This window comes from Python bivittatus, unplaced genomic scaffold, assembly GCF_059951505.1.
Source record: "Python bivittatus isolate LINGU-HERP-01145 unplaced genomic scaffold, Pbiv_v1 ctg000700_np1212, whole genome shotgun sequence".
Taxonomy (NCBI): domain Eukaryota; kingdom Metazoa; phylum Chordata; class Lepidosauria; order Squamata; family Pythonidae; genus Python; species Python bivittatus.
Genome location: NW_028277098.1, coordinates 35,924,494 through 35,948,687, shown reverse-complemented (window position 1 = coordinate 35,948,687; position 24,194 = coordinate 35,924,494). Strand labels below are relative to the sequence as shown.

The 24,194-nt window shown below is 36.6% G+C and overlaps 1 protein-coding gene across 4 annotated transcripts in view; it reads right to left on the bottom strand.

Moving 5' to 3' along the window:
* Window positions 1–24,194, bottom strand: part of NEGR1 (neuronal growth regulator 1) — a 566,285-nt gene that overhangs the window by 133,642 nt on the left and 408,449 nt on the right. For all 4 annotated transcript variants that reach the window (XM_088153540.1, XM_088153541.1, XM_088153542.1 and 1 more), the window contains exon 4: window positions 17,879–18,010. In XM_088153540.1, the coding sequence (XP_088009666.1) occupies window positions 17,879–18,010 (132 nt within the window). The remainder of the gene's footprint in view (window positions 1–17,878; window positions 18,011–24,194) is intronic.

Here is a 24,194-nt window from a genome sequence, read left to right as displayed (position 1 = left end):
TTTGTGCCTAAAGCGGGACTAGAACTCACGGTCTCCCCGTTTCTAGCCTGATGCCTTAACCTCTACACACCAAACTGGCTCTTTTTAGGCTAAACAGTACCTGGCCACTTTAGCAGAGGGGGAAGAATTCCTTGCTGCAAATGTTATTCTTATACTTAAGTAGTACAGCTGGGATGAGTGTAATCCCATTCTCTCTCTCATGAAATATTAATAATGTGATGGAAAAAAACTATCTGAAGGACTGGAATATAGTTCCCCTCTTCATAAGCACAAGAAAGAAACTTTACTGCTTCATAGCACTGTTTCCCACTCAATGGCAATGCATTATATAGAGCTAGGTTCCCATCAAATAAGACAATCAGTGGGAATTACAATACACCCACATTGCATGCATGCACACACAAAGAATAACTTTAAAGGAGCATGATTAAAACATAAGTACAGGCAAGATAATTACATGTTTGTTATTCCTGTTGATCTTCCCCTTCATTAATAGTAAACAAATATTCTGAACAGAAAATGTAATGCTCTGTTGCTTTAAACTGTCTTTAGGTAATAGATTCAATTGAAAGTGAATTGGAATGCTTGAGTTGGATCAAGAACCAAAGGCAAAGTCCATTGTGTTCATACTTATAGATTATACAGCCGAAAAGGGAATATTGACATTAATTTTTGTATATTACTATGATTCTGCATTAGAAGTGTTGCTATGCAATAGGAAGATCAGTTTAATTCCCAACTGTCACACTGTGTTAACTATTTGGGGATCCAGGAAAGAAGGGAGGGGGATCCATATTGTTTACTGAAGATCTTGCTTTAAAACACACACACACACACTATCAGTTCTGCACTGATTGCTCTTGGAAAAAAACAACCGATTATTCCCTAGATTTTTTTAGGACATTTCAAATGCCTATTAGAAGCTAATAGCAAAGGATTGCTTGCCTGTGACACCACCTGCAATTCTTGACTGATCGTCTAGTAAAAGAAAATAAACTCCACAGTAAGTTGTGAGAATTAGCCATCAAAGAAATAACAGAGAGAGCAGAAAAGCCTAGGGGTAATTATTACTCCAATCTGTATTTCATAACCATTAGGGAAGTATTCTTTTTATTACATGGGTCAGAAATTCATTGATGTTTTCTGTTTGAAACCTAACAGTGGATGAAGGCAATTAAAATAATTCCTTTGAACATATTTTCAAAATTTCAATAATTATTCAGTGTGACTGCCTGGAACTCATGCTGAAAAATATGTCTATTCTTCCCCTAGAGCAAGGAAAACATTATACATTTGCTGGCATCTTGATTGACTTGTACAGCTTGCCATTTGAACAAAAAGCCATACATTCTCTGTGACAACGCCAGTGTTATGCCATCAGCTGGTTTGTAGCTCCAAGCAGGAACCAAGCTGCATTTTTGCGCTGCTCAGTTCATGCAAGTGATCGACCCACAAATTTTCTGGAAGTGGATGATGGCTCATTTTGATGGACCGTTGCCATATAATGGACATGGTCTGGACATAAAAATATGTGATACAACAATATGGGCTTTTAAAATGTTAATATTTTAGTTTCTTCCTTAAACACAATGCTTGTGCAACTCTAAGCAATCTTAGAATGTTAAATTCTTTATTTAAATTAGATTATATTATTTATTAACAATAGTACATCTCTTGTGGTTTTACAGGCCTTCTATGCAAGAGCACAGAATGCTCTATGCAATGTGTCAAGAGCAGAACCTAAATCATTATTATAAAACTACATTTTATAGTCTTCATGGCAATCTAAAAATACTTGAAAATATATGAATAATAGTGAAAATAGCCAAGAAGCAGGATAGAGAAGATTGGCCAATACATCAGATATCTAGTCAAGGAGCTAGACAAAAATGATATACAATATCAAACATTTGCAAAATTCTCTAAAATAGGAAGAGGCAGTATGACTGCAAAGCTTTCTGTGGCTTCTTTGAATTCGTTTGAAATCAGAGTTTTCCACTGCATTTGAAGCAATGTCTCAGCTGATAAAAGATGGTACTTATTCATGGCAAAATATCTGTCAGCTATCAGAGGAAGTTCAGAGTAGTTCCAACAGATGCATATGTATGAAAAGGTTCACGTGTATAGAGTACCTTGCAACTCACTCCTATTATGTCTAAGAGGTAGAGCTTCATTAGCTGACTGCAACATTTCCTTCCTTGTCCACAAAACGAAGGTAAGGGGAGAGGGGGCTCTATGCTGGTTTGCATGTCTGGCTGCAGGTTGCCTCAGCACACGAAGCAGAATTGCAAAGTATAAAAATCCATCCGTTCCTACTCATATCCCCTTTCTGATCTGAGCAGCACCCATGCACTCACTCTCCACGATTCAATATGAGTCAGTTTGGAATGAAATAGTGTTGTTTTTTAATCTGCACACCTGATTGGGTTTCATGCAGTTTTTCGTGCTCTAGATGGATCGAAAAGAGTGAAACGTTGCTTCGGTTAGGCTATTCTAAATAGGTTGGTTAAAATGGCAAATAAGTGGCAAATAAGTTTAAAATGATTGATGTTATAAAACCTCTAGAGGTCCATTTATGTATGTCTTCTCAAAGCATGATATTTAGGGTTTTTTGTTTTGTTTTGCTATGAGGAATATAGATGAAAGCAAGGTGTTAAACCTTGGATGGTTTTAATATGATAATTTGGATTTTAAAAACTACTAAGTACTCTACCTTCCCTTTTCAAAAAGCCAAGAAATTGGTGTGCATTTTCTGGTAATGTCACTCACAAAGATGTTTGTTTTATGAGGAAAGGAAATTTTCTTGAGTTGTGGGACCCAGAAAAATGGAAAGGATCTTAGTTTGAGTGCTGCCTGGAACACACACACACACACACACAGCTACACTTGAAAAGTATCTGGAATTTGCAGCTTGGTGATTATATGATGCCTGTTGTCAGACCTCTCTAGCAGCAATCAGACCAAGGAAAGGGTCTCTGAGCTCTAGTTAGTAAGATGTAGCAAGGAAAAAAGACAGAAAAAGAATTCCATCAATATTTTGTTTTCAAATGTGAAGCTTATATGTAAGTAATTCAAATCACTTCACTTCTTGCTTTATTTATTTTACACTTATGGTGGAAGGGAAAGGAAGCCTGTCTGTTTTAAGGCCAGCTGGCTTGCACTTGGATACAGCCTACCTAGTAGATACTGGCTTCTTTGTCAGTGTGAGAATCTTTCTCACATCTGTACTGAAAGATTTGCTCTGATTGTCCATTACTTATCCGGGCGTTGGCATCGTTGATTGACCTTTGAAACCCTAAATGGTTTACAGCCTGGGACCATTTCTCCCATTATGAAGCCATAGTAAAATAGTTAGGAGAAGCCCTTTAGAAGATGTCCACACTATCATTGTAGAATGCAACAAATCTTGAGAGAGTAACACTCTTGCAACCTGAGTTAGTTTTAATTTCATAAAACTATGGGTTTCTTCAAAATATACTGAATTAGCATTGTATATATTAACAGCTGCAAGGATTCTATATCCCTTTAATTGGAAAAGATATCTGATTCTATCTTCAGAAGAATGGTCAACTAAATTGTGGTTAATGGTTAACTCAATATCTAGAATAACTTAATCTTTAAAAAGTAAATCCAGTACAGAATTTATTCTAATTGGAACCATTCTTGGGTTACAATCTCATTCATATAAAAAATAATGCCACATGCAAAATTTGTGTTTTAGAGTTTATATCTTAATCTGATGTATAATTGACAGTATTGATTTACTATCTACACTCCTAGTATTGATATACTATCTACACTCCTTTTTAATGATTGGAACTGTGTTAACCAAGCACCTTTAGTTTAAATTTAAATAGGGATATGTGGATTTTGACTAGAAAATGGATTTGAAATACTTTGTAATATCATAAGCTACTAATGATACATTGGAATATTTTAGTTTTATGATGTTTCAAGTTTGTTGTTTATCTACCTGTATCTGATTTTCTTATTTGTATAATTTATATCTTATACTCTTTCACAAATATATAACAAAAAAAATATGAATTAAGCATTAAAAGGAGGTGGTGATGATATCATGATGCCTATCAGAAGTTTGAGCTCCTTTTTTTGTGGCTAGTTTTAGTCAGTCTAAACTGGCAGGGAGGGATGAAGTCCACAACCCCTCACTCATAGGGTGCCACAAGACACAATACTCTTGCTTATTTTGTTTAATGTCTACATGAAATTGGTGGGTGAGATTGTCAGTTTGGGATCAGGTATCATAAGTACTAATCAGTTAATATCTTTATAGGCTAACTTGTAGACAGACGTAAACAGGATTGTTAGCCTGCTATTCTAAATTCTAAATATAGAATGCACAAGTAGGTACCTAAATCCAGGGCATAATGAAGAGAAGAATTTGCTTTTCTTCAAGCTTCTCTACATGGGTATTAGCAGTAAAATTTATACATGTTTCTCCCAAAATTACAAGCACATACACACATACCACACATTTTCATTCAATGTCTATTCCAGTAGTATCATGGGAAATCCCACAGCTGCATTCTTGCTTTATATTTTCCAAGATTTTGGTACTGGACCACTAAAATATGATGCAATTTGGTGATCTCATTCAATGGGACTAAGAGAGAAGTGATTGGGTCTTTGTGTTAGTTTATGGAACTGACAACATTTGCTGATTCCTAATTTCAGAAATATCCAAGAATAGCAGAACTTTAAATAACTGTCTAATGTGGAGGCTACTGTTAGTTACACAACTGGAAATGTTTGGGAATCAGACAGAAATGACAGTTTATATTTAGTCATTTCTCAAAGAAAGTTGGTTCTTGGTCAGGCCAATTAAACTGTAAATAAATACCAGGGTGTGAATGCCTCCCAAATGACAGTGCTGGATCTGTGTACATCTTATTTTTAACCATCTGCAAGAAAGTCTACAATTACTGTATCTATCACCAATAATTGTATTGTAGGTGTTATGCTCCTTGTTTATTAGGCATCATTTCCCATGAAAGGAAAGTCAGCATTTTGGGGCTCTGCTTAACCACTGTCTTTTTAAAAAAGGTTGAACTGCAATTTATTCTAAAAAAACATTGATTTCTTCAGTGTTTTTGAAAAGTTCTAAAACAATGTATCTTTGAAAAGATTAAAGCAAAAATGATCCATATTGACATCAAAACTACAACAAACATCACCGTCCACTAATTTCTTCATCAGTAGGTTTAAGGTTTCATGTTATAATTAAGTTCAAGTAACAAGTAAAGTACAAGTGTATTCCAAGCAAAATGAGCATTATGGCTAATATTATGCAAACTGCCATAGCAACGGTAACACAGACTTCTAAGAAATGCTAATAGGTTGAGCTGTTCTGTAAAAAGCTAAAATATCCAAGAAATGAAATAAACTCAAACATGTTTTTCTACTGAAAGTATTCTAATTCTTTTCCTTGATACTAAGTGATAATCAAGTCACTACAGGGCAAATTTATCCATAATTTTAATATGATTTTTTTTTCTCCCTAAATTTCCTCTGCAATCCAGAGGGAAAAACATTGGGAACTGTAAAGCAATTAAGAATAGGTTCTGCCAAGTTTTCAAATCTCAACTCTCAACATTAAGAGAAATAAACATAAGCGTTCAAACATATTCTATCACATACCCTTATGTAGAAAACTGTACACTGATCAGAAAGAAGGTGTTTCCTAATAAGCAGTGTTTCCTTGCTCATGGTCACATGTCCTGATCTTTTTTTTAAAGATAGGATGTAGAAGTACATTGTCTGACTCTAGAACAGGGTTCCTCAACCTTGGTGACTTCAAGATGTGTGGACTTCAACTCCCAGAATTCCCCAGCCAGCCATGCTCTAGAATACCTTCTTCCAAGAACGGCTCTGGTGGGGGATGAAAGTCCAATGCCTTTTTAAAAATAGTATTCCCTTGCCCAGAAAACACACACATACACAGAGGAAAAATGGGATGGTGGTGGAAGGGAAAATCTTGAAGGCCAGAATTTTGAAATACCTTGTGCTTACACTTTACTTTCTAGTACATGGGTGTTTTGTGATTGGCCATAATCATTTTGATGAAAATGACCACAAACCTAATGTCATTTTTTGGCAAAGCAATTTAATTTAGAGTTTCTGGACTTCTATCTATCTATCTATCTATCTATCTATCTATCTATCTATCTATCTATCTATCTATCTATCTATCCATCCATCCATCCATCCATCCATCCATCCATCCATCCATCCATCCATCCATCCATCCATCCATCTATATTCCGCACTCAATCGTGATTGATTCTGCGGCGACTGCCTGGACAAGTCCCTGCAATTTTCAAGGCAAGGTGTTTCGGAAGTGGTTTGCCATGGCCTCCTTCCTAGAGCAGAGCCCAGCTGGCAAGCGCAGGAGGTGGGGATTCCGTTGCTTCATGCCTTTTTCGGGCATGCGTGGCTTCTGCGTTCCCGGCAACTGGTCCCGTCTCCCGTGCAAGGCGCCGCCAGCATTTTTCCTCCCACTGGGGTGAGAGTCCCCATTTATCTACTCACGTCAGTTTTCGAGCTGTTGGGTTGGCAGGAGCTGGGGAGGAAACAGGAGCTCGCTCTGCTGTGTGGAGCTGGGCTCGGACCGCTGAATTGTCGACCATTTCTGGCCGGCAACTTTCAGCATCATTAAGCCACTGCGCTGTGTCCCCACTATACATATTACAAGGCAGTTATCCTTCCAGGTACCTGCAAATTTTTGATACAGTTCTCAATTCAAAAAACCATGCCCCAAAGTGAGTATCTGCAGAAAAGTTGCATACAAAATCCATGTATTATGGAGAACTGTGTATGGACAGAACATAACTATATGTGTCAGAACAGAATTTACTGAAACTTTGAAGCTGACAGGGACTGAAGACTGATTTATCAATGCAGTCTTTGGTTGTGAAAATCCATGCCTCTTTCCTGATTGTATTTCTTGCCAAACTGCTATGTTCTAGTACAATAACAGCATGTGGGAAGTTATTATTTATGAGTCTGTTTTGCTATTGCCTATGTTGATTTTACTCTGCTTTGTGTTTGAGAAAATTCTACTTCATTTAAAGATGACCAAAGAAATAGATAATGTTGAAATATGAGCGCACATTGTCTAGCAAGGAAGAAAAAGAAAAATGTTTTTTTCCCCTGTTTTCTCTAAATGCTATCCTTTATTTTTACATCTTTGATTTTTATGCAGTTTACGCATTATGGAAGTAATTGTAGCTCTGAATAGTCCCCCCCCCAATTCATAAATGTATTCTGAACAGTTCTGAATGACAGTTTGGTTTGTTCAGCCCTCCAAGGTAGGTAGGGTCAAGAAACAGGCATGACAAGGATTACAGGCATACCCTTTACTGTTGTAGGATAGTATAACAGAATCTGACAGAGTTTCTCTGTGCCTTATCTTATACCAAAGAAAATGAAGATAGGGTTATCTTGAGTTTCTTTCTCATGCTTTCCTGTTTTTCAGGACTGAGTTATCTTTTCTGAATGTCCCCCCTTACCATTGTTCCTTCCCCACTCCCAAGGCCAGATCTACATTCCTTTCACACCAGTCTCCCAAAATACGCACTTAGGCAAGAGTATCTAACAAAGGCTTTCTGTTAGAATCATACTTTCTAATTCCATTTGCATTTAGATTAGAAGTTGCATACTCTTGTCTTAAAATATTCGAGGATTCCAGTTTTAGTTTTTAGAAATGTAAGAATTTAATGACTCCTTCTTAATGTTTCTTTTTTAAAGTTACATATTGACATACCAAATGACTTAGTAGCAAAACTGCTATATGTGTAAATTCCAGCCAATATTTCGTATGGCATACTCACATCTTGTTAGTTCTAAACCCAGGTAAACTATAAATCAGCATCTGCCTTACAATTAAAAATGCAAATAAAACTTACTGACAAAATAAAACACAGCTTACTTATTTTAATTCTGCTGGAATGGTATTCTTACTAGCAATTAAACATTGCCTCTACTACTAATTGCACATTCTGCACAGAATACACACACATTTATTTCTGCTCATCTACCCCCATCACATATCCACCAATACCTATCGTGTTTATAAAGTTATCTTTTAAGACAAAGACAGGATGACATATTTAATTAAAAAAGCACAATTGGTATAATCAAAACAGAAGAAAAAACCAAAAACACATATACTGTATTATATAAGTATATTATATACTACAAGGACAAACAGAAATCTTTTTGCTACATCTCAGAGCAATCCAAGTACAAAACTTCACACATGAAAAGTCATTAAAGGGGATATTTTTTCTTGCATACATTTGGAAGGCTAAGCAGCTGTTTATGACAAGAAACGAATATCCAATATTAAAAAAATAGACCTTTTGTTTATGTTGCATACTGTAGCTCCTTAGAATTAACTTTAAAAAATTCTGGGTAGAGTAGTAAACAGCAAAATCTTTTGGTCAGAAGAAAACAGTGAATTGCATTTCACTGACATTGCGTCATGGGATTTTTAGAAGGTTTACTGTAACCGAGGGAAACCCCAGGAGCAATTAATAGCAGGGTTGTGTAAATGTTCTGAAAGATGCAGGTCTTTATCTAGACTTACAAAATACTCTCTCTGAATCATTAAAGCAGGCGTGTCTTTATTCAAGCTCATATAGCTGTTATAGATGCTACGCCTGGTCTTCTTCACATGTATATGCATGTACAGTCCCTTTGCTTTGTGAAGAGAACCACTATCCTTTTATGTAGGTCAGTGTTGTCCAAACTTGGCCACTTTAAGATGAGTGGACTTCAACTCCCAGAATTCCCCAGCCAGCATGGCTGGCTGGGGAATTCTGGGAGTTGAAGTCCACTCATCTTAAAGTGGCCAAGTTTGGACAACACTGATGTAGGTCATATGGAACGTTTTGCTTTAAGTAAAAAATGATCATGAAGCATCAGCATTGTCCATTATTTCCCAGCTATCTTTTGCTTCTTGCAGATCTTCTTCCTTATTTAAGGATTATTACTGCCGCTGCTTGTCCATGGCATCTCTTTGTTTTTAAATTGAGTGTTACAAGTTTGGGTTCATTGGAAATTAAAATGTGGGAAGGAATGAGGAGGGAGGAAATTCCTGTTGATGGAAAGAATACACAGTATTTTTGTAATATTTAATGCACAAAAGTGTTTCTACTGAATAAAGTTCATACAGTAAACCATTTACTGTTGAAAGCAATTTAAATACATTGTTTGAATCAAAAGATGCATGCAAATGGTTTGCTCAAGTGGCAGTATTTCTGTGGTGTTTCATGGGTAATGAAATGTTGTGTTTGAGCAAAGCAGAGCCGAAAAGAAGTTGTTCTTGTTCAAAAGTACATATCCTTTGTACTTTCCAGCCTGGGCTTCATTTATTGGTGTTACCTCCACAGGAAATAGCTTGTGTGGCAGAAGAGGGCTTCACTCTACAGGGCTTGGGAAATCTATGTTTCTAATTCCATTCCTCACATTCTTTGAGAGCTTGCTTGAATTTGGTGCTTTCAACCACGTAGCTTGATTTTTTTTTGTCCTATGCTATCACTTCCAGGTCTGACTGCAGCCTGACAGTACCATTGTTTGATAATAGCCAAGAATTATTAGGCAGTATATCCAGCCTGGGTGGACTTCTCATCGGCATGAAAAAGAAAAATTCTGTCGGTTTTTCTTTTTTATTACAAGTATTTAATACCTCATTTCCTCTCTCAAATTACAATTCAAGAGCCATTCTACATCTTTATTTTGCAAGGAAGAACATTTTAAAAATATGAACAAATTAGCTTCTCTTTCCAAAATATGTATGAATAAATCTATCCTTCCTTATTTATAGAAACAATGTGCTGCATTGGTAAATAGGCAGTAAAAAAGAGACTAAATATACTGTTTCCCTCACATACTCCAAGTGTTAGCAAAATGACTTTCAGAATTAGTTGCATTGAAAGCAACAAAGTAGATTAGGGCATTATAGGAATTTGTTTTCAAACATTAACATATATATTCATTGAAAATTAACATGCAGACACACCCATAAATCATTTCTCTGACTCTGAGCAGCTTTCCAGCCTGCAGCTGTTTTGTTAAATGCACATCTGGTGGGTGCAATGGTTGTTATATCTTGATGAGTTAACTCTCTTGCCAGACATATGGTGATTTGCATGATACAGAGATCACAATGTCTCTCTTGCAAGAGTTGCACTTTGTTGAAGCTTCCTCAGTGAATCATGGCTTGCACGTACAGCTTCCACAATCTATCAACATTTACAGCTACTTTAATTACAATTGTAGAGCCAAGGCCATTAGGACAAATTGCACTTCGCAATACTACCATAAATCTGATGTAACATCATTGATTTTGGGGCAGCTACCTCGGATTTACAGCAATGTAAAAGAAAACAGAATCCTGTTCAATATGTCCAAAGGCAGTGAAGTGGTAAATGATACAGAATTTTCACTTCAAAGGACCAAGGGATCATGATCTTTCTTCTAGTTGGACTTTTTACCCATGATAATATAACAGTTTACCCAAAATCTTCTTTTCATCTGGCAGGGAAGGTAATAACATTTATTTTCCAGTGTCAGAGGACCTGAGATATATATAAGTAACAGTATACTATAGTTCAAGTACAAGACTTGATCTGACAGTATGCTATGCTTTTATGAGATTTCTCTGCCATTCTAAGTGGGATTTCCAGAAAGAAACATATATGAAATGGATGGAAGGCATTGATACGGTACAGTATGTAATGCATTACTTTCTTGTTTCCTTTGTCCTTGCAAAGAGTTGGACAGATCTGAAAGTCAAGGTCTATATGAACTGCGTTAAAAAAAAAAGATCCTGTTTTACTTCACTGGAGTATTAAATTATTACAGAATTTTGGACTGCTTTAGGAAGTTTGAGATCAGTATGTCTATCACAAGCCGTTTATCTTGTAAACTATATTTGAATGTTTCAAGCAAGAATAAAAAGCACTGTATTATATCCAGAAAAGACCCACATAGCCCATTATACTATGTCTAAGTGGCCAGCAAGATATTGATGGGAAGTTCAAAAGTAGGGCATATTTTATATTAACCCGTACTTTGTGAAAATCAAAAGAATTCAGGTTCTAAAACTGCATAAGTCACAGAAGATCTGTAACAGATATCACAGAAGATCTAGGAGATACGAAACAGTAGTAGTGCTGGGATTCAAATGGAATCTATTTTGCTAATGAAAGATAAAATTATGGCTGAGACACTATGTACTATATACAGTTTACATATATATTCTTAGGTAGACAGAAAGTGCAGACTGACATAATGAGACAGCTCTGGGCAATCCAGGAAGAGCTGTAATGCTCCTAATCTAGCTACAGGCAATAGCTGGTTGAAACCTCACTGGCAATGTATTGCTAGTAGCATGATAGGCTCGCCAGGTATACAGAGAATTCTGTGCTAGAATGGATAGATAGATATGATATGATATGATAACAGCTATGTGCTAAAGTCAGAGTCAGAAAAAAGAAGAGCTCAATGAATACAGTCATCGTTTTTTGGAGCACATTCTAGATTATTCAAGTGCTGGGAATTTACAGGTGGGATGACCTACCCGAATATTTCCCATTGAGAGGAAGAAATCCCTATGTATTAAAAAAAAAAAAAAAGCATATGAAGATGAAAAATGCATTACCCTGAAATACCAGCTTTTGAAAGTCAAAGATGTATTATTAGTGAGGCTTTGTTTTGTTTCGGTGGGGAAAACACACAAATGCCTGAAGCATTTTTTTTTTTTTAAACATGTTTGTGCTAAAGAAAGAAACTCTGACAGATATTTTAATATAGGATCATGCCTTGGGGGTGGTGTCAAAGCCAAGTAAATTGAGTAGCTTGCCTAAGAGGCAAATAAATGACAAGAAGATGCCCATGTCAACTTCTAGATTTACAATGTCAACAGATGCATTACCTGATGCAAAACAGGCAAGGCTTTTTCAGACATACGAGCAGAGTCAAGATTTTCAGTATTTTCCAAGGTTGGGGTGGGGGGAGGATTCTATCTTTTTTTAAAATGTCAAGCCTACTTATTATTTATTTGTTTATTGATAGAGCACATTTATGTAGCTGCCCATTTCACACAAAGCGACTCTGGGTGACGTACAACAATTTTACGACTGACACTCCAGTTTCCCTGTTTCCTGCATCAAAATGCTAAAAAAACGTGTTCTACTAATTTTTGCAATTGTGACTGGAAAATATTCTGAGGAATGCAAAAAAAAAAAGGGGGGGGGAGCTGACATTTTTCATTTTTCATTCAAATAAGGACTTGCCTTTCTAGTCAATCAAATATTCTGAATTATGTATTTTTTTTCCTAACACACTAACAAATAGGTAGCAAGAAGGGGTACAATTACAGAAAAGTAGGAACGTTTATTTTGTGTTCTATATTCTGCTGATACTACATTAGTTTATTATGCAGATGCTATTATGACTTCCCTTAACTAACATACAGTACTTTGATCACTTTTCTTTCTGTTTGTCATTAGAGCAATGCACATTGAATCTTATGAGTCAGTACTCTGAGCTATACTTGTTACAGTTACTATCCAGTGCAAATCACCAATACTCAGTAGTTTGATAACTATAGCAGGCATATACTTTGTCTAATTCAAGTTAGCTTTAGCTAAAATGTTGCTGAATGTTATTATTCTGTCCAGTCAGAAAGAATAAATGCTTGTAGTAGGGAACAGATGTTGATGATATTTCTGCATTTTGTCCTTCAGGGTTAGATGAGGAGTTAATAAGTAGAGACAGACAAGAAAACAGAAATAAAAAATAACTCCATATAGAATAAAGTAGCACATAGAGGGGGAAGAAACTGTTTAAGGACTTCCTCCACTTCCTTTTTTAAAAAAAAAAATATGTTCAATTTAGAATTATTTTCTTCTCCTTTAAAGAATTATTTTGAAACTATATTATACATAACACAGACCTTCCCAAAGGAGCCCTGAAGGTTAGCAGAAACAAACACTGTCTATGAATGAAGAAAAAAAAGTAAAAGTTTAAGAGAATGCACTAAGCAATAGAAATCTTTAAGCCACAATTTTGGGAGCTTAAAGCAAAAGCTCACTTCTCCTAAATAATTACAGAACCTCCACCATGGAGAGGAGAAAATATGGAAGAGTAACTTGTATATTATGAATCTGAATATAAGGGAGAACTGGAGGAGCTTAGTGAAGTCAGCCATCTCTCATTTTCTGCAAATGTTAATAACACTGAGGAATTACCTTGCTAGATCATACTAAGGGTCCATCTACTCCCTCCTTTGATAACCTGGATTGACTATTACCTCTGGGAATACCAAAGGTAGGCTGAGGATAAAACAATAACGCATTACATTGTTCTCATCTACATACATACGACTTCAACATTCTGAATTCAGATTTTTTTTTTCAACAATACACTTCACTGAGAGAGATTTTTACACATTAAGTCTATGGCATCACTCTAATGTTTAAATCATAATCAATAGATATGTCATGTTCTGTTATTAATTCACATGTAACTATGGACCTTCAAATCTAACAGGAACATAGTGTGATGCACTTATGATAAAGTACTTCTGATCATCCTCTTACAATGCTGAAAAGAAGTTCAATTTGTTGAACCTCAGCAAGATGGGGACTGCTACAAATGCAGTGATTAAAACCAGGACTATGCCTTCTGAACAAGTGGAGAAAAAAAGGTATAGCAGGATGTAATCTTCACATTAGTGGCACCACTGTTGGCATCAATGGGCAAAACACACATGGGATTTTGTGTCAGCCCCATGAAGGTAGCGCAGAAGTAAGAAAATGAGGACATGTTTCACAGATATGTCCCTATTATTATTGCCTTTTATCTTTACATTCCATTACCAAATGGTGCAAAATCCTTTATAAAGGGCTGGTACTTTAGATCTAATTCAGGTATCTTAGTTGATTATTTGGGATAGATTAAGTTATCATTAGATACATTTTAGATAATTAGATTATAATCTAACGGATGGATGTATAGAAATGTGATGCACTTATTCAACTATCAGCCCATGACAGATTGTTTTCAATAGCATATGCCAGTGTTGTCCAAACTTGGCCACTTTAAGATGAGTGGACTTCAACTCCCAGAATTCCCCAGCCAGCATGCTGGCTGGGGAATTCTGGGAGTTGAAGTCCACTCATCTTAAAGTGGCCAAGTTTGGACCACACTGGCATATGCATTTGGATGCAAATCCAAATAAACAAAGTACACCATCATCCACAAACTGCCCCAATGAATCATGAATAATTATCTACTGCTAGAATTAAAATAGGGTGAAATTCACTTTGGAGTGAATATAGGCACTGAAAACTGCCAGCACAGCATACTAATACAGAGCAGACACTGTAGGACGACTGCTGTGTTAGTTTATATCAGTGTTTCTCAACCTCCTCAACTTTAAGATGTATGGACTTCAGCTCCCAGAATTCCTCAGCCAGCATGCTGGCTGAGGAATTCTGGGACTTGAAGTCCACTCATCTTAAAGTTGAGGAGGTTGAGAAACACTGATTTATATGGTAGCCCCAAATAAAAAGAGTCTGATAGCACTTTTTCGGACTAACAAATTTTGTTAAAAGGCATAAGCTTTTGTGAACTACAACTTGTTTTGTCAGATGCACAAAGTGGCTAACTTATGTGGTATTGCATGAGGCAGGGGAGAAGACAAGGTGGTTATGCAGATACAAGTTACAAGTGAGACAGCTTATAAGCACCTTATCAATTAACAACTGTACAGGAGAGACACTCTTTAAAAATAATTAAAATGATCTAAAGAGAAATGATTAATAACTGTAGAAGTTGAAAACATAGTATAAAAATACTGAAGTAGCATTTAGCAGTCAGGAGGAAAAAAGCAGTGGCTGCTTGAATGCTTTTTCTTATACACATTTTTTCCTTTATTTTATTTTTATTTTTTAACTATTTTTTTTCATTTTTCTTAATCATTATATTAAATCTAATCTTTTGAATTCTCACTTCAACCCTCACCTCAGTGTCAGCTTATGCAACAAAAATAATAATATTAATTTTTAAAAAAGGTCAATAATAACAGAGGTGAGTTAGGAACTACACTCCTGTGTATGTAATTATATCTATGCATTCTATCCCTTTGTCTATTTTTTCTTCGTTGCTTTTTTACTTAACAAAAATTGTTTTTTTTAAATTAAAAAATGAAATGAAACAAATTACAAAAATAACATTGTAATGTATTAAAAACCCATTGTGTTTGTTGATATCTTATGCAATGACCCCACACCTTCAGATGCATGTGTATTGTACTGTGAGGTGTAGTAAAGTTTCTTTATTCCAAAACAGCTACTTTGAGATCTCTCATGGAGTGCCCTGTGAGGTTAAAATGGTCTGATATTACACTGCCCTTGTTTTGAGTCCCATTGTCAAACTGGTGTCCATTCTTCTGTGCAAGGTTTGACCTGCCTGTCCAACACAGAATTCAGAGGGACATTGCTGGCAGATTCTAGCATGTATCACAGTAGAGAAAGAGTATTTCAAAGGACCTGTTTTGGAACAAAACTTTTACCAGCATGATTGACCAGAAGACTGAAGAACTGACATACATCAGAAGATCTCGCAAGCTCTCAACAAACACAATGGGTTTTTAATACATTACAATTGTTAATTGATATGGTATTTGCAATGTGTCTCAGATGTAACCTGCCTCTGCATAACCACCTCATCTCCCTGCTTTTTCTCCCTGCCTCACCCCAATCTAAATCCTCCATCAGTTTAGCTACTCCATGAATCTGACAGTGATCTGTAGTTAATAACATTTGTAGCTTTAGTCTTATTTAATTATTAGGCTGAAAAGGTGTTACCAGTCTCCTTCTGATTTAAGACACAGAGTGTCTTCTTAGGTACCAGTATTTCTACTAGGAATTTATTTATTTATTATTTATTTATTAAATTTCTCCCCTGCCCATCTCCCCCCAATGGGGGACTCTGGGCGACTCACACAAAACATTAAAACCATAAATACATATAAATACATAAAACATCACAATTTTAAAAAACATTACTAAAAAAGAGGAAAAGGAGGGTCCAAGAAGATGAAGAATCTGGGGCTGAAGACAACAGGCCTCTATGGGGCTAGCCATCCCCATGCTTCAAGTATTCCCTCCCCACCCCAGGCCAAGTGGCAGAACCAGGTCTTCAAAGCCCTCCGGAAGGCCAGGAGTGAGGGGGCCAATCTCACCTCCAGGGGCAGAATATTCCAAAAAGCGGGGGCTGCTGCAGAGAAGGCCCGCCTTCTGGACCCCGCTAATCGGAGTTCTTTTACTGAGGGGGTCTGAAGCATGCTCTCTCTGTGTGATCGGTTGGGATTGGTTGAAGTCATGGGGAAGAGGCGGTCCCTTAGGTAACCTGGTCCCATGCCATGTAGGGCTTTAAAGGTAATAACAAACACCTTGAATTGGACCCAGAAGCAAACTGGTACCCAATGCAGCTCATGGAGCAACAGCGTCACATGGGCCCTTCTTGGAGCTCCAAAAATAGCCTGTGCGGCTACATTCTGGACCAGATGTAGCTTCTGGAATACCGTTACTAGGGATATTGGGGTTGTGTTACTTCATTCCTCCTAGGGTGATAGCTGCCATTTTTTCCCTGAAATAATAAACTAGCTGTAGGTTAAAATTATGCATTATGGAGCATTCTTTGTGTATGCATGTGTAACAGTGCATAGACACAAGTGTAACTTGAAAGTCATTACATGTATGAGAAGGAATGGCCACTAAGATAACAGTAAATTTTCCCCATTTCCCCAAAACCTCACTGTCACAACCCTTATCATTTAAAATTGGGCTGAGATAGTTTCCCCCCCCCCTCGCCACTCAATCCTAATCTTAATATGCAGCAACTCAAAACAATTTTATTACTGAAACTATAACAGATATTGATTTCAGAATTTTGTAAAGCATGAAAACAGGGAGATACATATCAGTCTAAATGAAGTCCATAAGGGTTTTATTTATTATCATTTTATTTATTATAAAATCCCCAGAAAGTTTGAATTGAAAGTTATTTACAACTTTCCTTGGTATATAAAATGTTATAACACGAGTTTCCCTAATAAATGTAGTTTTCTGCATAACTTTTCAGAATGTGTATTTAAAAACTAGGATTAAAACCTTTTTACTTGTAGTATATATTTTTTATAGTTCATTTATTCATACATAACTTTTTTCTCCAATATGTTATTTTTTGGTGCATTGGGCCCAAAGATATCATTTCAGTGAGACCTTTTCAGTGGGGAATGAGGGGTTCTCCCAGTCTGCATTCATTTCAGGCTTTCTGTCACGTAGTGGCTTGTTTTTGTGGAAACCTATTGAAATCTATGGTGGAATTCTATTATCTTCCTATCAAGGACTGAAACGAGTGAACAGCATGGGTGCGTGCCTGTAACTCAGATCTTTTTTCCATACACAGAAAGCAATAGTAGTGTGAATCAATAGGCAGCCCAGCCAGTCAGCATGTTGAATGAGCCTCTGGATGGATGAGAAAGGCCTTCTAAATAAGTCCTTTTGAGATGTGTGGCTGGGAATAATACATGCTCATGGAATGTAAGTGTATTGTAAGAACTGACAAGAGTCTCCACTGGTACAGCCCCATGGTCAGTGACCTTCTCAGGAAGATGCACAAATTGTGGTCAGAGCCTGCTGCTATGCTGTTCTCACGTAGTGTAACCTTTACACAGAGCTCACATCACATTTAAACATTACTTGACAACTGCTTTTATGTCCTTTTGCTTCTACATCACAATGTCCTTAATGATATATCTTTTTAAATTTTCATGACTTACAGTTTACTGTGACTTTTACATTTTTCACATCTGGAACTGAGACATCATTTTCGGCCATACATTCGTACTCCCCGGCTTGGTCTCTTGTAATTCCATAGATGTCTAAATACTGTCCACTTTCAAATGGTTTGGCTGCAATTAAAGAGGAAAAAGATGTTGAAAATAGGAAATCCGGAGAAAAAGGAACTAGAGATGACTGAATCTTATTCAGATATAAACAACCAGTTCATAACTAGCTACACAAAATTGCTGATGGAACTGTTCCTAAAATGAAGATGAAGAATGAATACATTTTTACTTCTTTTCTTGTGTTCAGAAAACAATCTCACATTGTACAACCTCATTTAGCGGCAGAACTATAACAATGGCCAGCCCATGAAAGAACATACTGTATACATTTTTTAATAACAGATTGGAGTTACCTAACCTCAGCATACTCTCGTAATTCTAGGCCCATTTGGCAGTTGAGTTGAATGGCCTTCCAGTAGGGAATATGAACATTTACTAATACACCTCAGTTTATATTGACTTTTACAAAATATAAAGTTCCACTTCAATTAGAAAAAAAAAGCTGACACATACACCAAATATTTGCAATGGAAAGTTACTTCATTTTGACTTAGGCTTTTTAATCACAATGTTCAGTTAACAGTTTCAATATCTATTGTGTTGTAGCTCAAGCATACAAAGTCTGTGCTCCTGCTTTCAAAATCAAGAAACAGAGCAGCAAGAGAATGATACACTTAAATGCCTCAGGCTTTTTTACTTAAACTACTCACAAATCATTTCCAAACTCAGGCCACTGTTGTATTATCCTATTGAACAGGAGTGGAGATTCATCTAACTAGAAATAAGAGAGAAATATTCTAGTTCCCAAGAGCCAGTTCTTGGTAAAGTATGAAAAAGGAAGTGTATCTAAAATATATGACCCTAATTCATAGCGTTAACACAGTCCAATATATTATAAGCAGTTAGATTCGTAAGTGAACATTTGCTTAGGAAGAATATACCATCCTATCTGATCTAATTATGTGCTGAATATTGTTCAATTTCATTTTTGATGTGACTGGTTTGGGAATGAAACCTAGCAATAAAGCCGTATCTAAAACTGGGAGTGTCAGTGCTGCTGCACCCAGCTATGTTCTCTAAGAAACAGCTTTGGCAATGGTCATTGTCCGAAGAGAAATATTATTCTGATTCAAATGTTTTACATACTACAAGGACTGGAAACACTCCACATGCTATACCAAAATTGAACAATCCACCTTCTGGTGAAAGCGTACTCCCATTAAAGCATCTATTGTTTCATTTTGAACACACCAGATTTTAAGAGAAATGGAACCTACCCTTGAATATACACTCAAATTCATATCACTTTTCACCATTTTGAAGCTATGAAGTTGTGTCTCATTAAAGTTTAATGTGGTCTTCAGAGAAGAATTTAGAAGCTTTAGGCATTAAAGTGCAGAACTTGAGTCACATGCAATCATTTTCATTCTCATGCACTCTCACACATTTAACTAGCTTCTCTTCTTTCCTTCCCTCATGTTTCCTTGCTCCTCTTCCCTTCTGTCCCTTTTGCTACAACTCTCCATTCTAAATTCCAGTTCTGAACTACATTCTACAAGGCTCTTGGGTCCCTAGCCAACCATTTGGTCTCCTAATCATTCACTACATCAGCTGACCTGAAAGAGATGGAAGAACTCAATGTAGTATCAGCTAACGTAATTACCCCACTATGTCCCAAGGTTAATAAAGAACATTCCCATTGTAGTTTCCAAATAATCACAACCAAGAAGTATTTTATGTTCCTTTTCTTGTTCCTTGCTATGCTTAGCTCCCCAAGGTGCTACATTATAACCTCTTCCCACAATTTATTTGAAAACCATAAATCCTAGCTCCATCTATTCATAGTTTTGTTATTATGATTAGGAACAGTCACTCAGTCAAGTACTAGAGAATGGTACACTCATTTTCTTTTCATGAACGTTTTTTATTTTAAAGTAAACTCTGTTTTAGTTGTCAGGTGTAAAGTCTACTATGTGCACACTGTGTCTCAGCAAAAGTTTGTTATATTGCTATGTTTTCCAGGTACATCTGTACACATGTGAATTTGAGTTCACAGATAAATAAGGCCAACAGGGTGTTCTTCCTAAAAACACATTTAAAATAAATAAATAAAAACGAAGCAAAAATAGTTGTAAGCTAGGAAAAATGCCAACCTCAGTCCTATAGCCTTTTAGTAGTAAGTCATTTTAACAAGTGCTTTGTAACATCTGAAAAAGCCATGGCTGGAACAGCATATCCATTAATTCTAGAGGCGTGGGCCTGAGAAAAACAGACACACATCTGCTCAGCCCAAAGGATTCTCCCACAGCTGATACAACTGTGTGATGCCATCCAGTGGGATACATTTGTATAATTTGGCAGGTAACAATGGTATCAATTTTCCACTTTGCCCTTCTCCTGGCTGTTTTCCTAGCCTTCCAGGCAGAAACAAAGTTCATTCCAAGTGGAATAATGTAGAAATCAGAGTTTAATACACAAATATGCCTCAGAAAAGCAAAAGTAAAGAAGGAGAAAAAAGAGACAGAACAATTAATGGTACAAAACAAATTATAATGGAATATTTTCTTTTTTTTTCGGCTTAGAAAGAATACATAGTGAAAAGTAAACTTCAACTAAAGAGCCAGCTGTTCTATTGATGTGGTTAGCTGCTGTTATATTCCACTGTGGATGGATTGAATGACTTTTTAGGAAAGTATTATTTGCTATCAATGTGAAATGAAGCTTATGTTAGCAACCAGATTGGCAGAACAGTTATACTTGCTAAGCCTGAAAATAGTACGGCCTAGACAGCTTTTTTTATACACACACACACACACACACACACACACACACAGTTGTAGCAATAGCTGAATATACTTTGGTAGGATAGATTTGCCGGAGATTCTTACTGAAGAGAATGTCATAGTGCTGATTTCACTGCAGTGGAGGGTAAAGTGGAGGAGTGGGGATGTAAGATCTTGGGATCCTTGAAGATGGTAGGAAAATTTGACCTTCTATCTAATCAATGTGTAACCTTATATTCTAAGTATCCTTGGTTCTCCTTATACATGAGTGTCCTCTTTGGAAAGCTGGTCCATCAACTGTTGATGACTTTGCAAAAATCCTACTTCTTCGTAATGATCAATGCTCCACTGAATTAAACTTTGCTCTGAAGAACACATTGCAGGCAACATGTATCTTCAGGATCTTAAGTGGAGAATTAGATATTCATTAGATTTTCAGTGTAATAGAAATCGGGTTTTTTGTCCACTAGAAAGTAAAAGAATGATTTCAAATGGTTAAGCAACCTGCATTTGGGGAATTTTCACCCTGACAAAGCCATCAGTAGCATATTTCAGGCAATACAAAGAAAATTACTATGGCAGAAAATAACCCAATCCCATTTCAATCTGGAAATTGGTAAAAGTTATGTCAACAAAGATTAGAAACCATTATGTTATCACTAATAATTGGATATTAGGAGTAATAACAGAATATATATTTACTTTATGGACAAAGTACGCAGAAAGCATGTACCCTGAAAATAGATAAAGCCACCCAATCACCCTTTTCCAGTTGAGAACCTTCCGGTTTTCTTGGATTTCAGCTCTTATAGTTGATATTTATAGCTGAATATCATATCATGACCAAGTTTTTGTCACCTGAATCAGAGGAGAAAATCTGTATCCCACACATGCAAATCAACATGTATAGTTCCCAAACCACCTCTTTTCATTCTGGAAGTAAAACAAAAACAAAAAACAATGCATTAAGTAACTTTCTATCCTTTCGTGACACCCAAAGTATGTTGTTTAAGATAGCCATGTTACTGTTTCTCTAGGAAGAGCTTTTTTTAAAAAAAATCATCCTGCCTTTATTATTTTTATAAATAACTTAAGGTGGTAAACATACTTAATACTCCTTTCTCCTCCTATTTTCCCCACATCAGCCACCCTGTGAGGTGAGTTGGGCTGAGAGGGAGTGTCTGGCCCAAAGTCACCCAGCCGGCTTTCATGCCTAAGGTGGGACTAGAACTCACCATCCCCTGCTTTCTAACCTGCTGCCTTAACAACTAGACCAAACTGGCTCTTCCTGAAAATCTGACTTTTGCATTTTTATTTGTAGCAAACTTGTATTTCTAATTTTGGAAATAAAGCTGGAAGGATATATAGGAAGTGCCCCAAATAAAACCTTAAAAAAAGCAATAATAAAAGTATTAAAGTGATAATGGATATTTCTCATATACATAGACATAATATCCCCTTTCAGATATAATATTTAATAATTCTTATTCCTGTCTCCTCTCCTTCCCACCTTCCTTGTAATCAAATTCCACGTTGTGGGATTTCTCCATCCCTCTTACAGTATTTTGAGACATTTCTAGGGTTGTAGTACTGGTGGCTTTGAGGTCTTGAAAACAGTAACATTCAACTTCAGCCAAGGTCAATACTGTATTGTTGCCACTCTAATATTGACAGACGTGGCAGATTTCAGGAGTACAGCTAGTATAGCACTACCACACAAGTGGCACAACTTGCAAATTCTAAGAAGCAGTCATCAGTCCAACTGAAAAAAAAATCATCAGAAAAAATAACTTCATAGAAAATGTATGTGTCTTGAACAGAAATGTGAAAGAATACTGAATAACAAGTATCTCCAGGAATGCAATGCAATGCAATGCAGAAAAGCTGTTAAGCATGCAGTTTTCTTATTAGAGTTGTTATTTGTTTCTGCCATAATGTCTTAGACAAACATTCCTGTGGGGGCACATCTCTGAAAATACTATAGCAATCAAATAAAATTTCATGCTACAAACAGAATAATATTGAAAAATCATTATCAGATTCAATAGTTTTATGGAGATTGTGTGCTGTGATTCTAAAATGTTGCCACCCCCCCTACTCCCCAGAAAAGACAAGTCTAAGTATGGGAATCTGCAGGAATTCTCAGGAGAGGTTCAAAAGAAGATGACGTCCATCAATTTGCTCTTACAACCTTCAAAGAAAGAAGTGGGCACACAGAATACAGTACATTACAGACTGTGACTTATCCACACGGCTGCTTTTGTAATACTTTCCTCTTGTCCTGGAGTCAGCAAGAACTCCTATCACCTTAAATCTTGCTGCCGCACAGCATACTCAGGAACGGATGGTCTGTACTATTATCTGTATAGCTGTACTGTATGGTGTTGTAAGGGCAGTGACTGATGGTTTCCCTTGTCTGAATTTTGAAGGTCACCGACCAGGGGAAAAGCTGCCCCAACACAGTACAGGATATGTTCTGGAGCAGTGCTTGTACACTTGAGGAGAATTATCCAATAATTTGTCCCCTAAGGACTAGTAACCAATTTACCTAATAGCCACTCAATGGCAACAAAGAGTTCTTCTCTCTTGATTGCAATGTAATGGTTGCCTTCATTTGCTTTGTGCAGATGTCACTGCTGCCTAAATAGTCTGGGGTTTTGATGTATGTGGGAAACATGTTAAACTGTGTGATCTTGGTTACATCTATATAATTCTTCCAAAACGATAACTGACCTGTCAACAAGTCAACCTATCTAATGCAGCCCACATCTAATCTAACATATTGATCTATAGATGGCAGCAAGGAGTTAAAAGTCTCAGCTGTCATTCACTGGCCATCTGGATTAGTGTAGCTGAGATGTACTCCATGAATAAATAATTGTTGAAATGCTGGAGTTTTGCTGTGTATCTATAATGAAATTCTCTGAGCCTGGGAATGGGTATAGTTATTTGCAAGATATTTTGGGGCCACGATAGAGGTACATTCCTTCCATAATCTGGCAAGTGGGAGGCAACATCTCCCCTATGTCAAATGTTAGTTAGAAGCAAGCTCAAAAGGCTCAAAAGCCCCAACTTAAGGGGGTTAAAGTGCATTTATTCAGTTTTCAAGGTTCTGTAACCTAGTTCTTTTCCCCCCTTGCAATAAATGTGAATAATGAGACTCTGTGAGTGTTTAACTTTCTTTTATGTAAGTGGTTGGCAGGGGCTTGACATTATGTGTTGGTGGATAGGTTGATCTACCCTTCAAAATATAGCACATAAAATGGCTGTGAAGCCCATGTTCATAGCTAAAGCATTGGTAACAGCAGAGGAAGCCAGGAACTGTAAAACTATAGCCTTGTATTACATTTTTCTGATGGATAAATATGCTTCTACCTTCCCTTCCCTTTTCATTATGTTACAGTTTTAATAAAGATAAATAAGTATGCCGCAGATCGAAAAAGAAAGGATCTTATCAAATATGT